Below are 15,902 nucleotides of genomic sequence, written 5' to 3'. Positions count from 1 at the left end.
TCTGGAGGAAAAATCCATTATGGGTTACAAGCCATGTTGTGCAACCTCCTGATTTTAGAAATGGGCTATGTCAGAATCCCAGATGCAAGGGAGGGCACCAGGATGCACGTCTCTTGTTATCTGGTGTGCTCCCTGGGGCATTTGGTGGGCCGCTGTGAAATACCGGAACCTGGACTAGATGGGCCTATGGCCTGATCCAGTGGCGCTGTTCTTACGTTTCTTATGTCCAACTTTCTCCTTTGTATCCTATTTTTGTGCCTGGCTTCCATGATAAGTCTCTCTCAGAAACTTCTTCCTATTTCATTAATCTCAACATTCTCCAGGCAGAATGGGTATTGGGGAGGCTAGCTTTTCCCATGGACATCTGTTGTTTTTTTTTAAATTTATTTTTAATTGACAAACACAGACATACAAACACATAACATACATTTAGGAGTGCTAAATACCATATACCATTACTCATTAATCATACTATATCTCCTAATCTACTACTCATCTACTTCTACCTCTTATTAATTTATCCATTTATTTATATATGTACTAAATTACCCTAATGCCCTATACTATATTTTCTAAATTTTCACTTTCTGACATAGACTTACTTTAATTACTCATTAATATTAAAACAAAATAATCTAATTACCAAAATATGACAACATATAAAACAATTCTTCCATCTACTTCTAACTCTTCTACTCATTTATATATTTCTTATATCAAATATAATAAATTTCTAATTCCCTATAACATATTTTCTAAACATTCACTTTCTAGCATCTCAACTAATTCAATTACTCATTAATATCAAATAATAATAATCTAATTTCCAAACTTTAATAAAACCAACAATCTCTTATAATATGTTCTTTACCATTCTCCAGTCTAATTCTCCAATCTGATTACATTTTTTTCTTTAACATAATGACAAGCTATAAAACATTTGATCCACACGCTAACATTTCCATTATTTTTTTCTAATTCATATGTATCAATTTTGTATATATTTGTTTTTTAAGTAGATTTAAACCAGTTATTAACTAAATAAAATCCTCCAATTTTCTTTAACCCTCAGGTTTACTCGCAAGTTTCTTTCTTTCTTTCTTTCTTTCTTTCTTTCTTTCTTTCTTTCTTTCTTTCTTTCTTTCTTTCTCTTTCTTTTTTTCTTTCTATTTTTTCTCCTGTAATATCTTTAATAATTTATCTCTATAACAGAATCCAATAGGTTCACACTTTCTTGTATAAGGTATGTTCATTCTTCCAATTAACTGGGATATGTTTTCTTCTTGTTGTTCCAACAAATTTTGTATTTTGTGCACCCATATTGCTCTGCCCATCTTCTCTATCTTGATCTCCATCAATGTCCCCTCTAGATCCTGTTGATTTTCCACTCTTCTAATTTCTGTATCCACTCTTCTGATGGTGATTTCATCCCTCACTATCATCTTTTCCACTTTCTCATTCCTTTGTTGTACTTGTTTCTTCACGTCTTCCAATTGCTCCTTGTACACATCTATCTGTTGAGAGAGAGTCTTTAAACTGGCTTGAATCTGCAAGGACTGACTCAGCTTCTGTCATTCCATCTCGAGCAATCTTTCCATATTTGTAAACATCATTTGAATCCAAAAATCTGTAACAGGATCCATTTTGCAATTTCTCTCTAATCCACAAGATGTCCACCGCATATTATTCTCTTTGCTTGCACCATGGCACTGCTCTATCAGCCAGAAATTCCTTGCATACCTTACATACCTCTTGCAGATAACAGTTCAATGTGGTTAATGGAGAGAGGGACAAGTAAAAAAAAAAAAAACTGTCTCAAAAAAAAGCAAAACTCTTTCAAGTTTAATGAGAGTTATGTCCAAAAATAATTTTGGATTTTAGTCCACACACCAAGTTGTAATTATAATTATAGTCCACCACCAATTTATTCCATTACAAAATAAAAAGCACTTCCAACATCCTTAAAAAGTTCTCATCAACGCCTCCCACGTACCTAGGGCTTTTAGCCAAATCAGTCAATCAGAACTGGGGACAACATTGACACGTACTGATCTTGAATTTCAACTTAAACTTTACACTTCATGCTTTTTTCCTTCATATGATATCTTAGCACAGAGTCAGCAGCTTAATTGCAGATCACTACACCTCCCCCATTACTGTTTCAAATGGTTAGGTTTCTCTGAGAAGAAAGCCCCCCCCCCCCGGGGTCGGGCTTTCAATCTAGCCAGATACCTTGCACCAAAGAAAATCTTGTCTCTCCTGACGAAGATCTTCAGGTCCTCTTCAGACCTGCGGTATTGGGGGAAAACAAACTATCTCACAGGAGCTCCTGAAGACATGTCTGTTTGTCCACTGTTGGCTCCTCCTCCCCCTTGGACATCTGTTTTTTAAAACACTGCATACCTCTAAGGAATTATTTACAACCAGATACCACCCTGTGGGTGGTCTCATTTTGCCTCCAGATCTACTCCCACCAAATTTAGAGTTTAGCATGATATGGAATAGACAGTGAAACCTTTTCAACCCTAGTTGATTAACTAAGGTATAGTTTTGTACAGTTGCCTATCCTTTGATCAGTGCTACCAGGGATTCCGTACATCAAGTAAGGAATGAGGTATCTGGCTGTGTTTGAACAATTTGAATAATACAAAGAAAGAGCTCCAAGATATGGATAGAATTTGCTTTTAGCACAGATTATTATCAAAAATATTAAAGTGAAAGCATCACAGTATAATTGATACCTAGTGGGATCGGTATCATCAAAATAGTCAAGTCTTTCACTATGGAAATACAGAAGTAGGATTCATAGAATTGGCACAAATTGTAAAGTGCCATAACGTGATGCCATTACTGTGTTTATGTCCTACAAATCACTCACAATAATTCTTTTTCTCCCACAGAATCAGAAGTGTCAGCTAGAGCTACACAAGTCCATTAAAATGGAGTGCTTAGTTTCAAGCCCTTTGATTTCAACTAGATTCAACTGGCTGCAACCTAACAATTGTAATCTAACCATGGATCAGGTTGCAAATTAGCTTAAACCTACTGAGACCAGTTTCATGTGGGTCACAATGACACACACAAATACAGGCTGAGAACAGGGAGCAAGAGAACAATTATTTTCTAGATACAATGGCAAGTATAAACTACATTCAGATCAAGGTGGACTGGCACCAGCTACGGAGCTGGCGCAGGCCCACGTTGACCTGTTGCAGCTGCTAGGGTTAACCCTGGGGCAAGAGGACAAATGTCCTCTTACCTGAAGGAGACATCTATCAGCCAAATCTGCCCCACAGAATGCAGCGCAGCTGCATCGGAGGTGCTGCATTGCCACATGGGAGCTTTGTTAGAATTGGGCTGTATGTTGTATATGTTACAGTAAAAACATGAACTAGAAAACCAGAAATTCCCAGTGGCATTGGAGGTTTGTAACAATGCTTAGGAAGAACTAGAAAATACCTTGCTCATTGGAATAAACTAAGTTTGACTATGAAAAATTAAGAACTGAGCAGTGTTTTGAGATTTCTAGCATCACCTAGTCAGCACTAGAAACTACTGCATATGTCAGGAACAGCTCTTTCCAACTGGTGGGTCAGGGCAGGGAAGGGGGATAGGATATTGGCAGCATCACCACCACCACCAATACTGCCCCCTTCCAAGAATCAAAACACTCTCCTCCCTGCCCTGGTCTCCACCCCATTCCTCCCCCTCCATTCCCTGCATCGACTGGTGCAAGGGCTTCTGCAGTGGCCACCATCTTGTGGGCTCAGGTACTCGTCTCCTGCAGTGGCGGCCAGGATGCATTCTACGATGTATCATCATTTGCAACAGCTATAAAGAACAGTGAGTTGCCAGAACACATATTCCAGTGACTCAGCAGCCCAATAGGATTAGGCCATTAGACATGCATGCATCAGTCTCCTTGAAACCATATCAATTTTTCCGATTGCATAGTTTTTGACTCATGCTAGATTCCATAGGAGGTCTTCTCATCGAGATATTAACCAACCGAGAAAAAGTGTAGGCAAGGGACATTTTGTTTTGGTAAGTTTTCTTCAACATCATTTCAGTAAAGACCACTGGAAGTCTTTTATACCCAGCAGGTCTCATAGTATTTAGAACATTTCCAAACATAATTGTATTGATTTATTGTCTACATGTAAAATCTAAGCTTTTGCCGGCAAAACCTATGATTTGCTCCACTATTAACCTGGGAGAGTTTACTGAGAGCCCTTTTTAAAGGTTCCTAGGAAGTAACACTATATAAAAACATAAATGCAATATCTCCCACAGGAAGAGTCATTTTCACACGAATGCAAAATGACACTGTTACTATTATTTGTCCTGCCCAGGGGTAACCATGCCATGTGTTACAGCAATAAAAGGCAAGTTGGATGAAAAGGCTGCAATCTGAGAAGAGCTGGGAGAAATGTGCTAAAATTGACTCACATAGGGGAACAGTGGAATTGTGGCTCAAAAGACAACCAGGTGATACTTCACAGTTATGAGTCCCAATAAGAAAAACAGACTGGCCCTAACTAGCAATCAGTGAATGCCATTAATGAGTCAATGCTCAGTCTTCTACGCAAAAAGAATTAAGCAGGTGCAAGGGTTTTTTCCCCTTTTTACTATTATTCAGGTTTGTTTTTGTGTTTAAAATATTGATTTGTTTTCATTTGTTTCATTTTCCATTCACTCCAATGCCCCTCATTTGTTATTAACTGAATCCTGTGGTTTTTTGGGGGGAGGTGGATTTTAATTTATATATGGCTCAATCATTTTCATTCCCATTTGTTTTCAAACAAATACACAGGTCTCAAAATAATCCTACAAATTTTATTGATCAGCAACTGGTCTCCTCCTCAGTGGCGTCGCTAGGGGGTACAGGCCGCACTGGGTGACGTGCACAATGGGGGTGACACCATTACTGGCCAAAATTTTAAAATCTTGGTATTTTTGAGTAATACCATCACGTTATTGATTGATTGATTGATTAGATTTGATAACCACCTTTCTTCCCAAACAGCACCCAAGGCAGCTAACAATCAATAGAAAATAAAATACAAAAATAATAAAATACAGATAAAAACATTGAAACAATAAAAACAGAAAATATAAAATACAAAGCAGCCAGCAATAAAATGCATCAGTAAAACCATTAAATAAATTCATAAAAGTAGCCATTATAGGGCCTCAAAGTTTTTCCTAAGTAATGTTTTCAGGCCTCACCAGAAGATTAATAAAGAGGAAGATGTCCTCAACTCAGGGGAGGGAATTTCATAACAACAGGTGCACCACTGAGAAGGTCCTGTTTCTGACCTCCATCCCCCTAAGTTCTCCCAATGGTGACACAACCAATAGGGCCTCCTCTGAAGACCTCAGAGAATGGACCAGATTATAAGGAAGAAGGCAGTCTAAAATATGCTACTCCCAAACTATTTAGGGCTTTAAGGTCAAAACCAGCACCTTTAATTAGGCCTGAAAACGAGCCTGCAGCCAGTGCAGCCATCAGAGCAGCAGCGTGACAGAGTCATACTGCCAATCTCCAGCAACCACACAAGCTGCAGCATTCTGTTCTAACTGCAACTTCTGTACTGTCTTCAAGGGTAGCCCCACGTAGAGCGTATTACAATAATCTAATCTTGATGTCACCATGGTATGGAGCACTGAGGCTAGATCTGACTGAGGCAGGTATGGCCACAGCTGGCACAGCTGAAGCTGGGCAAAGGTGTTCTTGGTCACAGCCAACTCCTGGGGATCCAGGAGCAGCTGTGAGTTCAGGATAATCCCCAAGCTGTGAGCCTGCTATTTCAGGGGGAGTGCAATTCCATTTAGAGCAGGGTGATAGTCCAGCACCTGCATTGTGGATTTCTGAATCAAGATGACCTCTGTCATGTCTGGATTTAATTTCAGCTCATCCAGATACCAACTGCCTCCAGGCAGAGCTCCAGGACAGAGAAAGCCACCCTGGTATCCAGTGGAAAGAGAGAGAGAGAGAGCTGAGTGTCATCTACATACTGATGGCACCCAATTCCAAATCCCCAGATGACCTCTCCCAGTGGTTTTGTGTAGATATTTAAATAACATGGGACAGTATAGAACCCTGCAGCACCCCACACCTCAATGTGTAATTTCATGCAGAATTCATTGAAACAAACCACACTGAAATATCTATATTCTATCAACAGTTATAGACAAAAACCCAGTAGGGGTGAGACAACAGTATATCACCACCCAGTGCATTGCTCCGCCCACTGCATGGGAGGAGGTCCGTCATGGGGGTGACATGCTGGCCTCTCGCATCAGGTGAAACAAACCCCAGTGACACCACTGTTCCTCCTTGCATCTGCAGGGCAGCTTTGTTAGTCTGTCTGGTCAGTCTTTTCTCTAGTCAGTCTTCTGCTCTGCTTTTTGATCAGTAGTGATGCCACTGGGGTCCCTCATATGTGTCAGCTGCAGTGCTCCTTACCACCATTGCCAGTGTATTGGCAAATGGGGGAAGGGAACTGGATGAAATGGACAGCCTCTGGTCTGAGAGGTATAGAGTGGCAGATACACTGAGCATGACCATGTGATTTTTATGGCATAATCAGCTTCTCTTATGGCACACTGCTGTGTTCCAGCATGCACTCTGGAAATGGAGGAAAATGCTTTATCTATCACTTCCCTTTCTATAAATTCCTCATTACTTTGTAATGTTCCTCTCTCCATAGAAATTAATGCATAGTATTTTTCATTTGTTGCAAGGGGGAAAAAAGTGGTCCAAATGTATTTCTGAGATGTCATACTTCTGTTATGGAGAAATCAGTTTTTACAAAATTAAATCCAGAACATTTTTTCCCCATGAGACTATGCATCCTCCCTCCATAAACTTCCATTATGATCAGATGGTGCTTCTGGCAATGCATCTGCTGAGTGATACAACCCTCCTTCATGATCAACCATCTTTTAAAAATTTCAACTTTTCTTTACATATCATAAAGATTAGATTTAATAATAACTTTTCCACTTGGTATCAATTGCACCAGTAGTGACTCTAGGGTTTGTGGCACCCGGTGCAGGAGGCCAACATGTGACTCCCATGATGGACCTCCTCTCATGCAATGGCTGGGGACATGCCCCAGGTGACGGGTGTGACGATATACCATTGAGTCGCACAGTCAACCCAGGTCAACAATCTGAAAATAATCCATGATTAGGATTTGGGCCATGATGGAGGCAAAATCTCAAGTACATTGTAAGCTACCTTGAATGTTCCTACTAGAGTCAGAAAAAGCAATACAATTTTTGAAAAAGAAAACAGGTAAATGAATGAATGAATGAAGTCCCCTCTGCCAAGCTGAAGTCCTAAAATAGATCATGCTCTTTTGTGACAGCTATTAGTGCAGGGAGAGGAGGAACACAAGCCTGCAAGGCTAAAAAAAGGAGCTTATTATGATGAATAGGCCCTTAAAATGACTTGAAAGAAGACTGACATTCTAGGACTGCATCTTTGTAAAGTATAACATTACTAATTAGATCTCAGGTCAGTTCAATTACAGATTGGCCAAACACACTGCATCCTCTAGACTGGAGGGTGAAGCCTACTAGTTTGTCATGCTTAGCCTCCTGGCCCTTGTGCCTGACGGCCCAATCCTATCCAATTTTCCAGTGTCGGTGCTGCTGTGTCTATAGTGTATACCAGGGGTGTCCAAAGTTTTTAGCAGGAGGGCCACATCATCTCTCTGACACTGTGTCAGGGGCCGGGGAAAAAAAGAAATTTACATTTAAAATTTGAATAAGTTTACATACGTTTGCATAAATGAATATATTAAAGATGAACTTATATGAATGAATGAAGGTCTTGCAATAGCTTAAGCCCTATAAAAGGCCTTGCATAAAGCAAGGCTGGCCTTTCCTTTGCTACCGCTCTGCATCACAAATGTGAAACAACAAGCAATGGACAGAGCCCTCATCCCACAGCTCACGCAAGAGGTCAAACAGTTGCCCTCACTCTGAGAGCAGTTGCGTTGGGCCAGTGCGGGCTCCAACAAATCTCCGGAGGGCCAGAGAATCATTGGAGACTGGGGACTCCCTGAGGGCTGCATTGAGAGGTCTCGGGGGCCACAAGTGGCCCCAGGGCTGGGGTTTGGGCACCCCTGGTGTATACAGTACTTCCTGTGTTGGGGAGGCAGTCTTAAGACCTCCTCAGGGTATGGGAACATTTGTTCCCTTACATCGGGGCTGCATTGTGGCTGCCCCGGTGAAGGAAAATTTGGATAGGATTGGGCCCTGAGTTGGTAATGCTAACAAAAGGTGTGAAATATAATGTTCAAATATATGCTGCTCTTTGCTGTAGTGAAACCCCACTGACCAAGTAAAATTACAAATTTGTAATTTTACAACTACATAAAGTTGTTCTTATTCACACTTCCTTGACCCTGTTTGGGGCTTCCTTTCCTGGAAATAAAGAGGTGCAGTTACCTGTTCGGATGTCATGGTTAACACCTTCTACAGAAATGAAGGCATTTGGAATTCCTTTTCCATGTTGATCACTCACCATGCCTTTAATCCCCCTGTGTACCTGTTGGTAAAATTAAATACACAGATACATAAATTAAACAATGAGAGAAAAGAGAATGCATGCAATTTGCCATTATGAGAAAACAAAATGTGTCATATACAGTTGGCCTGCTGTATCCACAGGCTCCACATCCATGGATTTAACAGTCCATGGATTGAAAAACTATCAAAAAAAAATTTCATCTACCCTGCTATAACCCCCCACCTTTTCAAGCTCTCTCGGGCTGCGACACTTGCCTCATTCATGCATATTCAGGCAATTTACATACATTTAGGCAGTTAAAGCAATTTGCACACATTTTTGCCTTTTTCTCAGCATTACAACTGTGGACTGGAGCATCCACAGATTTTGGCATACGCATGGGAACCAGAACCAAACACAGGTGTGGAGGACACACTGTTATTTATAAACAAAAATTGATGTGTTGATGAAGTTTATACTTTCTCCAAACAGTATACAGGTGTGCACCCCTTAATGACCTTCTGGCCAGCAACAGGTCGCATATGCGATGGCTGCTACTGGTCCGCCCCCCTCAACTCCGGAGGTTTATCTGAGCCTCCCAGAGGCTCAGAATGCCCCAGTCACATGAGAGAAACGATTTTCAGTTTCCCAGAGGAAACTGGAACTCATGTCTCTTATGCAATTCCAGCATCCTGAGCCTTGCAGAAGCAGTGTGTGAACGCACACTGCCTCTGAGAGGTTCAAAAAAGCCTCTGGAGGTGAGGGGAGTGCGCTTCTCCTTGCCTTCGGAGGTTTCGCACAGCGTCAAGCCCTGCTTGACAACAGGGATGCCAGTCCACATTCACTTTTGTGGAAGGTTCAAGGAGTGTAATTCACTTTTGAGCAGAAGGTTCAAGGAGCCATATTCCCTTCAAAAGAAGTCAGGCCTGACTCTGCCTGTATTCCACCCACTGAACATTCGTACAACAGAGCAATGATGGGGATTTGATGGGAGAGGCAATGGCAAAGATGTACAGGTGATCAGCGAAGATTAAGACCACAAATGTCAAGTGGGGGAAAGGTCACTAACATTTAAAAGAAAGGAACTTGCTACTGAGGACATATGAACAGGTGAGCAGTGGTGCTTGAAGTTAAATTCATAGGCTTGTCAACATCCCTTACGTATGCAAACGTGCTTAAAAATTTCCTCCAGCCCCACATTTAATAGCCCTCTCAGGCATGTGTTACCATTCTCATGTTGCATTTCCCTCCATTTTAAGGTATGGTACCTCCATACCTTAACATACCTTAAATCAGTAACTATCTTAATATTCTTTATGAATAACATAAGCTTTGAAATATCACTGTTAACATAATGCCATCCTCAGAGGCAGAAGAAGAAGTATTAGGTGTACTTGTATGTTTTTAGTGCTCGTCTTGTGACATAGATTTGTGGAATCCAGACAAAGCTAAATTTAAATAACAACTTCATTTTATTTTGAAGTTCATATATTTTATCACTTGCGATGCCTTTGGAGATGTTAACATCCGCTTTTCATGGTTGAAATGAAGGAGCCCAATTTAAAAATTGTCATCCAGTATTTTGGAAGGATAAGATTTCTCTTCCACATGCCAAAAGAACTAGATGTGTAATCCAGATCACACTTTGAAACCTTTCTGGGAAGGAACCATACAGGACTTAAACTCACCAAACAGAAACACAGCTCTCTGAGATCTCAAGGATGGTAAGGAGGAAAGATAAACTCTATAGAGAAAAAACTAATGCCTGAGAAAGGCCTCAGGCATTGGTAGTATGCATCCCTAGATAAAGAATAGAATTAGTTTTTTCAGACACAATCCTGACTCAACACAATCAGCTTCTTTTAGTGCTTGTGTATTTAATTGATTGTGAGCTACCTTGGGTGCCCTTCAGGGAGAAAGGCGGGATAAAAATTGATTAAATAAAAATAAAATCATAAATAATCTAAACAAACAAACCAAGTGTACGGGACACTGAAGGCAGGTAGCAACAGAAGTTAATTTTTTTTAAAGTGCAAAAATACAATAAAACAAAATTCCTAGCTTTTTTGACTGAAGAAAATATAATAAATGTACTAAGGGCCCACTCCTATTCAACTTTCCAGCACTGATGCAGCCGGGCCAACAGGGTGTGTGCTGCATCCTGTGGGGGGTGGGAGGGGGAGTCACACAGTCCCCTCAAGGTAAGGGAATGTTTGCTCCCTTAGCCTGGGGCTGCACTGAGGCAGCATCAGTGCTGGAAATTTGAGTTGGAGCTCCAGAAAGATCTCTCCAAACTGGCAGAATGGGCAGCAAAATGGCAGATGCGTTTCAATGTCAGTAAGTGTAAAGTCATGCACATTGGGGCAAAAAATCAAAACTTCACATATAGGCTGATGGGTTCTGAGCTGTCTGTGACAGATCAGGAGAGAGGGCAGGAGGTCTGGTCTAGAGGGTTGAGCCTCCCTTTGCCTGAAGATAACATCCGAAGGTCGCCAGTTCGAGGCCACTGTGCGACCTTGAAGCAGCTGACAAGCTGAGCCGAGTTATTCCATCTGCTCTGAGCGTGGGAGGATGGAGGCCAGAATGTGAAACCAGATCAGAACGAAACATCTGAGTTGTTGTAGCTCTTGAAAGATAGAGCCTTCTTTCAATTGTAAAAATCCCTACGGGGATTTAAATTAGCCTGCCTATGTAAACCGCCTTGAATAATGTCTGAGGAGAAATCTGAGGACCAAGAAAGGCGGTATATAAATGCCTGTATTATTATTATTATTATTCTTATATGATCAATCACTGTGAAAGCTAGTTCATGTCAAATGGTTCAGCATGTCATTCAGACGTGTTATTATTTATAATTCCTAAGCAAGCAGGTCATAAAAAAAATTCATGCAGTGAATGTGTACTGATCGCATACTTGGCCAATATTGTACACAGTTCGATGTCAGAGAACTCAGCCTGCGCAGAAAGCAGCATTTTCTGAAGACAGGAATGACCCAAGTTGGACTGTTCTATGCACTCTGGGTTTGTGACTAAATTGACAGGCACTTCTCTTGGCTCAGCATCCTTATTCCTAACTCATAATAGGCAATAAATCAGAGCACTGCAGCAATTGGAAGTTCAAGCAAACAAACGTTCCTGCACTCTCCTTTACACAACTGTCCTCTGTTTTTGGAATTCCGCTTTTCCCCTGCAGCTCCCTTCAGTGGGGCTTACTCTCAGAAAAGTGTGCATAGGACTGCGACCTCAGCTGATAGCTTCAAGAAGATTATCTCAAGCAGCCTAAAGCAAGGTCTTCATCAGCAGATCAGCAGCAGAACCTATCTCTCTGTAAACCATGTCTACCATAATTCAATTAAAGAGAAAAAATTCATTCTAAGCAGTGGCGTCACTAGGGTTTGCACCGCCCAGTGCAGGAGGCCAGCGCGACATCCCCATGATGGACCTCCTCCCATGCAGCAGGCAGGGCAATGCCCTGATGATGGGTACAGCGATGCACCATTGCCCTGTCCTGGAACGTGCTGGAATCCTTAGCATGTATGCACTGCTGAAACAGAGATGCCTGCGTTGGCTCGGTCATGTCGTGAGAATGGATGATGGCTGGATCCCAAAGGATCTCCTCTATGGAGAACTCGTGCAAGGAAAGTGCCCTACAGGTAGACCACAGCTGCACTACAAGGACATTTGCAAGAGGGATCTGAAGGCCTTAGGAGTGGACCTCATCAAGTGGGAAACCCTGGCCTCTGAGGGGCCCGCTTGGAGGCAGGCTGTGCAGCATGGCCTTTCCCAGTTTGAAGAGACACTTGGCTAACAGTCTGAGGCAAAGAGGCAAAGAAGGAAGGCCCATAGCCAGGGAGACAGACCAGGGACAGACTGCACTTGCTCCCAGTGTGGAAGGGACTGTCACTCCCGAATTGGCCTTTTCAGCCACACTAGACGCTGTTCCAGAACCACCTTTCAGAGCGCGATACCATAGTCTTTCGAGACTGAAGGTTGCCAACATGGGGGATTGCCCTGCTCCTACTGGTTTTTTGGCTATAACTTTTGATAGAATAGAGATATTTCAATGGGGTTTATTTATTGAGTTCCACATGAAATTACACATTGAAAAATATATAATACAATGGTATTATTTGGAAATACCAAGATTTTAAAAATCTTGGCTAATAGTGGTGTCATCCCCTCCCCTGTGCACATTATCTGGTGTGGCTCACACCCCCTGCACCCCCTTAGTGATGCCACTGATTCCAAGAAAATTTGGATTATTCAGGCTCTACTGTTTCATACCTGCTCCATGAAAACAATAAGGGACTCCCGGTTGTTTTCCCACTCCTCGGGTAATTCACTTTCATGAGGGTATTTATCACAGCCAACATAGATGGATAGTTCAAAACAATTTGTATGTAAGTAGCTGAAGTCATTTATACCTGCCAATCCAATAAAAATAATACATTTAAAAATGCAATAGAATACTACTTTTATTTAATCTGGGGACTAGATGTGATCGTTTGCAATAATCAAATTCTTCTGATAGTTCCATCAAATGAAAAAATGAATGAATATATTAAATGAAAAAGCTTTTCTGGAAAAACACATATCTTTTATAAAGATATCAATAATTCAATTAAAATGAACTCATACAACACTGAGCCAGTCTAAGGGTTCCCAAAGTGAAACATTAAATTACAGCAATAAAATATAGCTAGCATACTTCATGCAAACTTTTTTTTCCTTTTTAGATAAGATTTATATTCATTTAGCTGTTAAGAACTAAGTTGCAATGAGTATTAAAGTATTAAAATGCATAAAGTCAATGTACAATGGATGCCAATCTAGGAAACTCTTTGATCAGAAGCTCAAGAACCCTCCTTCTCTAACCTGGAAAATGTCACAAATGACAGCTAGTTCAGAATGCACCAGCCCATCTACAAGTGAAATGTATGAACAATGCATCTTATCCAATAAGGGTATTTGAAATTTTAAGGAGGAAGCAATTCCTTAAAATTTCAGATTTCAAAACTGCATGTGGAACTTCTCGTGAGAAAAAATAAAATTTGCATAGATATTTAAGTTTTGGGTCTAATGACACATTATGCACAATTGTGAGGATCAAAATGCTGATGCTACGTTACTAGTGAAAAAAAATATTCATAAGGAAAGGCCAAGCTGTGACACTGATATAGAGGTGACTTACTGCTTTCTAGGACTGCTGCTTCTCTACTCCAAATGGCCCTTCTCAGCTGTTTTCCCCAGTGAGGCAGAAACACACACATTTGGAACTGGAAAGGAAGGGGGAGAACAGCCTGGAAATATTTGGAGCAGAGCAGAGCAGAGCAGGTGGGGAAATGGTTAAGCAACACTTCCACCCTTCTTGCATCTAATTTATCTGCTTCCCCAACTGTTTTCTTCCTAAGAAATTTAGCTGTCAAGCTTTTGGTAGACATATAGCTCTCAGAAGGATGGAAAGGCAGAGCATAAATCTTCTAAATAAATGTGTAAAGCATAAGTGCACCCTTTGGACAAAGATTTATGATTACATTAATATACTGTATTGATATAGGAACAGTTATGTGAATGGGACCTTACATAGAATGAGAAAACAGAAGGTCCCTATCGTGAAGGCCTATGATCAAAAACTTAAATATAATTTCAGCTGTAACTACCAGTACTCATCTGTATAACTATATACCCATGAGCGACATACAAGCCTGTGAAATGGTACTTAGTGAAGAACTAAAGTAATGTTCATCTATCTCTGCAGCAAAAGTACTGCAGCTCTGTTTATATAGGGGTTTATGGAAAGTCACTTAGGCCTCAGCCTGGATCATATCTGAACTGAATTTATTCCAGAGAGAACATTTTGAAACACATTTGGAAATTCAGCCTGACACAATATATTCAGGCATATGTTTAGGCCATCAGGTTCTAGACAGACTTTGAAAAACTGTTTCGAAAGTCATGAATTTGAAGATGGCAATGTCAAAAAATGTCAGCCTTCAGGTTGAGAAGTCTTGAAGAGACTTGGAAAAATTCTAGGTATAGCTCCCTTTTTATCCAAAGTGGTTCACTGCCAATAATTTATAGTCAAAAGGTCATTAAGATTACTGGTACATTAAAATGCTGCTGTCAAAAATATGAGTGTTTCCACATGAACCCTTTTTATTACACCCATGAAATTCATTTAGTCTTCACAAAAATACAACTATAAGAAGATGAGAAAGGGAGAGAAAAATTAATTTCAGTGTCTGCGTGAGAATAAAAATGCTGTGCTCATTAACCAACTTATTTCAAATTAACAGAGACATTTTAAGCTCACAGACAAATGGAGTCTAATAATTAATTTATTTTATAATAATCCCAAATAGACAATGGCTGCACCTAACTTGTTAGAATGAATGGGAAAAAAATTCCTATTACATTCAGCAGCAGTCAAGGATTTAATGAGCCCGAAAGTACCTTCTGGATTCTGTGTAGGAGGGCTTATGTAACACAGATATTAAGTTTGTTGATGGGGGGAGTAAAATATCAGAACATTGGACTGTGTCTCTCCCCTTTCTAGCTAGGAAAAAGTGAAAAACATGCTTATTTTTGATTTAATCTTTTCCCAAAGGTGTGTAATGTACACATTTTGGAAGCATTCAAAAAAAATGTCCCCAATACAACAATGAGCAGTTGTGATTGTGCTGGCTCATTCACATCCACCCTAAAATACAAACCCTTCCCCCCTCCCCCCCCCCAAAAAAAAACTTTATAAAGCTTAATCTTTATAACTTGCTACTAATATTTTGGTGGTAAATACTATAAATATTTCCGAAGTTTACTGCATAACAATGATTCTCTATTTGTCAATGAAGGAAAATGCCCACCACTGCACAACTGAACCAACTTTTCTAAAAAAAAAGCTTTCATGGTTATGGAAAACCAGCATCAGTCAGGATGTGGCATTGTTCTTGCCCACACTTCCCTTGTGTTCAGCATTGCTGGCATGAGCTTATATCTACTGCAGGAGCCAAACCTCCTCATATGAATAATACAATTGTCCATGTTCTTTAAATATTTGCATGAACTTCCCAGGAGATATAACATCAGCAGGTTTGGTAGGACTAGTTTTGACATTTCCCACTTCTGCACAGAAATATCTTCGCCTGATCCCCAGTCTAGAAAGTCAGTGCCTCTGGGTGGGGGGGGGGGAATTATTGACAGCCCAATCCTATCAAACCACCCTGATACTGCCACACCACTGGACTGTGCACTCCTTTGCTCCCTTGCCTGGGGTTAAACCTCCACTCCCTGAATGCACCTTTACCTGAATGCACTTGCACCTATTTTGCTGGTGCAAGTAGAAGTGGTTTCAGGAAGGCAGATCCAGGAAGACTAGGAA

General features: G+C 40.7%; 1 protein-coding gene across 2 annotated transcripts in view; it reads right to left on the bottom strand.

The window, feature by feature from the left end:
• CPXM2 (carboxypeptidase X, M14 family member 2) overlaps window positions 1-15,902 on the bottom strand; it is a 112,340-nt gene that overhangs the window by 3,367 nt on the left and 93,071 nt on the right. Inside the window, exons 12-14 of one of the 2 annotated variants that reach the window (XM_066619003.1) lie at window positions 12,809-12,948; window positions 8,464-8,563; window positions 1,156-1,514 (exon numbers count right to left, since the gene is read on the bottom strand). In XM_066619003.1, coding sequence (XP_066475100.1) covers window positions 1,456-1,514; window positions 8,464-8,563; window positions 12,809-12,948 — 299 coding nt within the window. In that variant the 3' untranslated portion in view covers window positions 1,156-1,455. Of the gene's footprint in view, window positions 1-1,155; window positions 1,515-8,463; window positions 8,564-12,808; window positions 12,949-15,902 lie in introns of those variants that run through there. The other variant, XM_066619002.1, reaches the window with a different exon arrangement.

The sequence above is a fragment of the Tiliqua scincoides genome, chromosome 3, assembly GCF_035046505.1.
Source record: "Tiliqua scincoides isolate rTilSci1 chromosome 3, rTilSci1.hap2, whole genome shotgun sequence".
NCBI lineage: Eukaryota > Metazoa > Chordata > Lepidosauria > Squamata > Scincidae > Tiliqua > Tiliqua scincoides.
The sequence above is the reverse complement of the archived record's forward strand: the minus strand, read 5'-3'. Positions and strand labels throughout refer to the sequence as shown.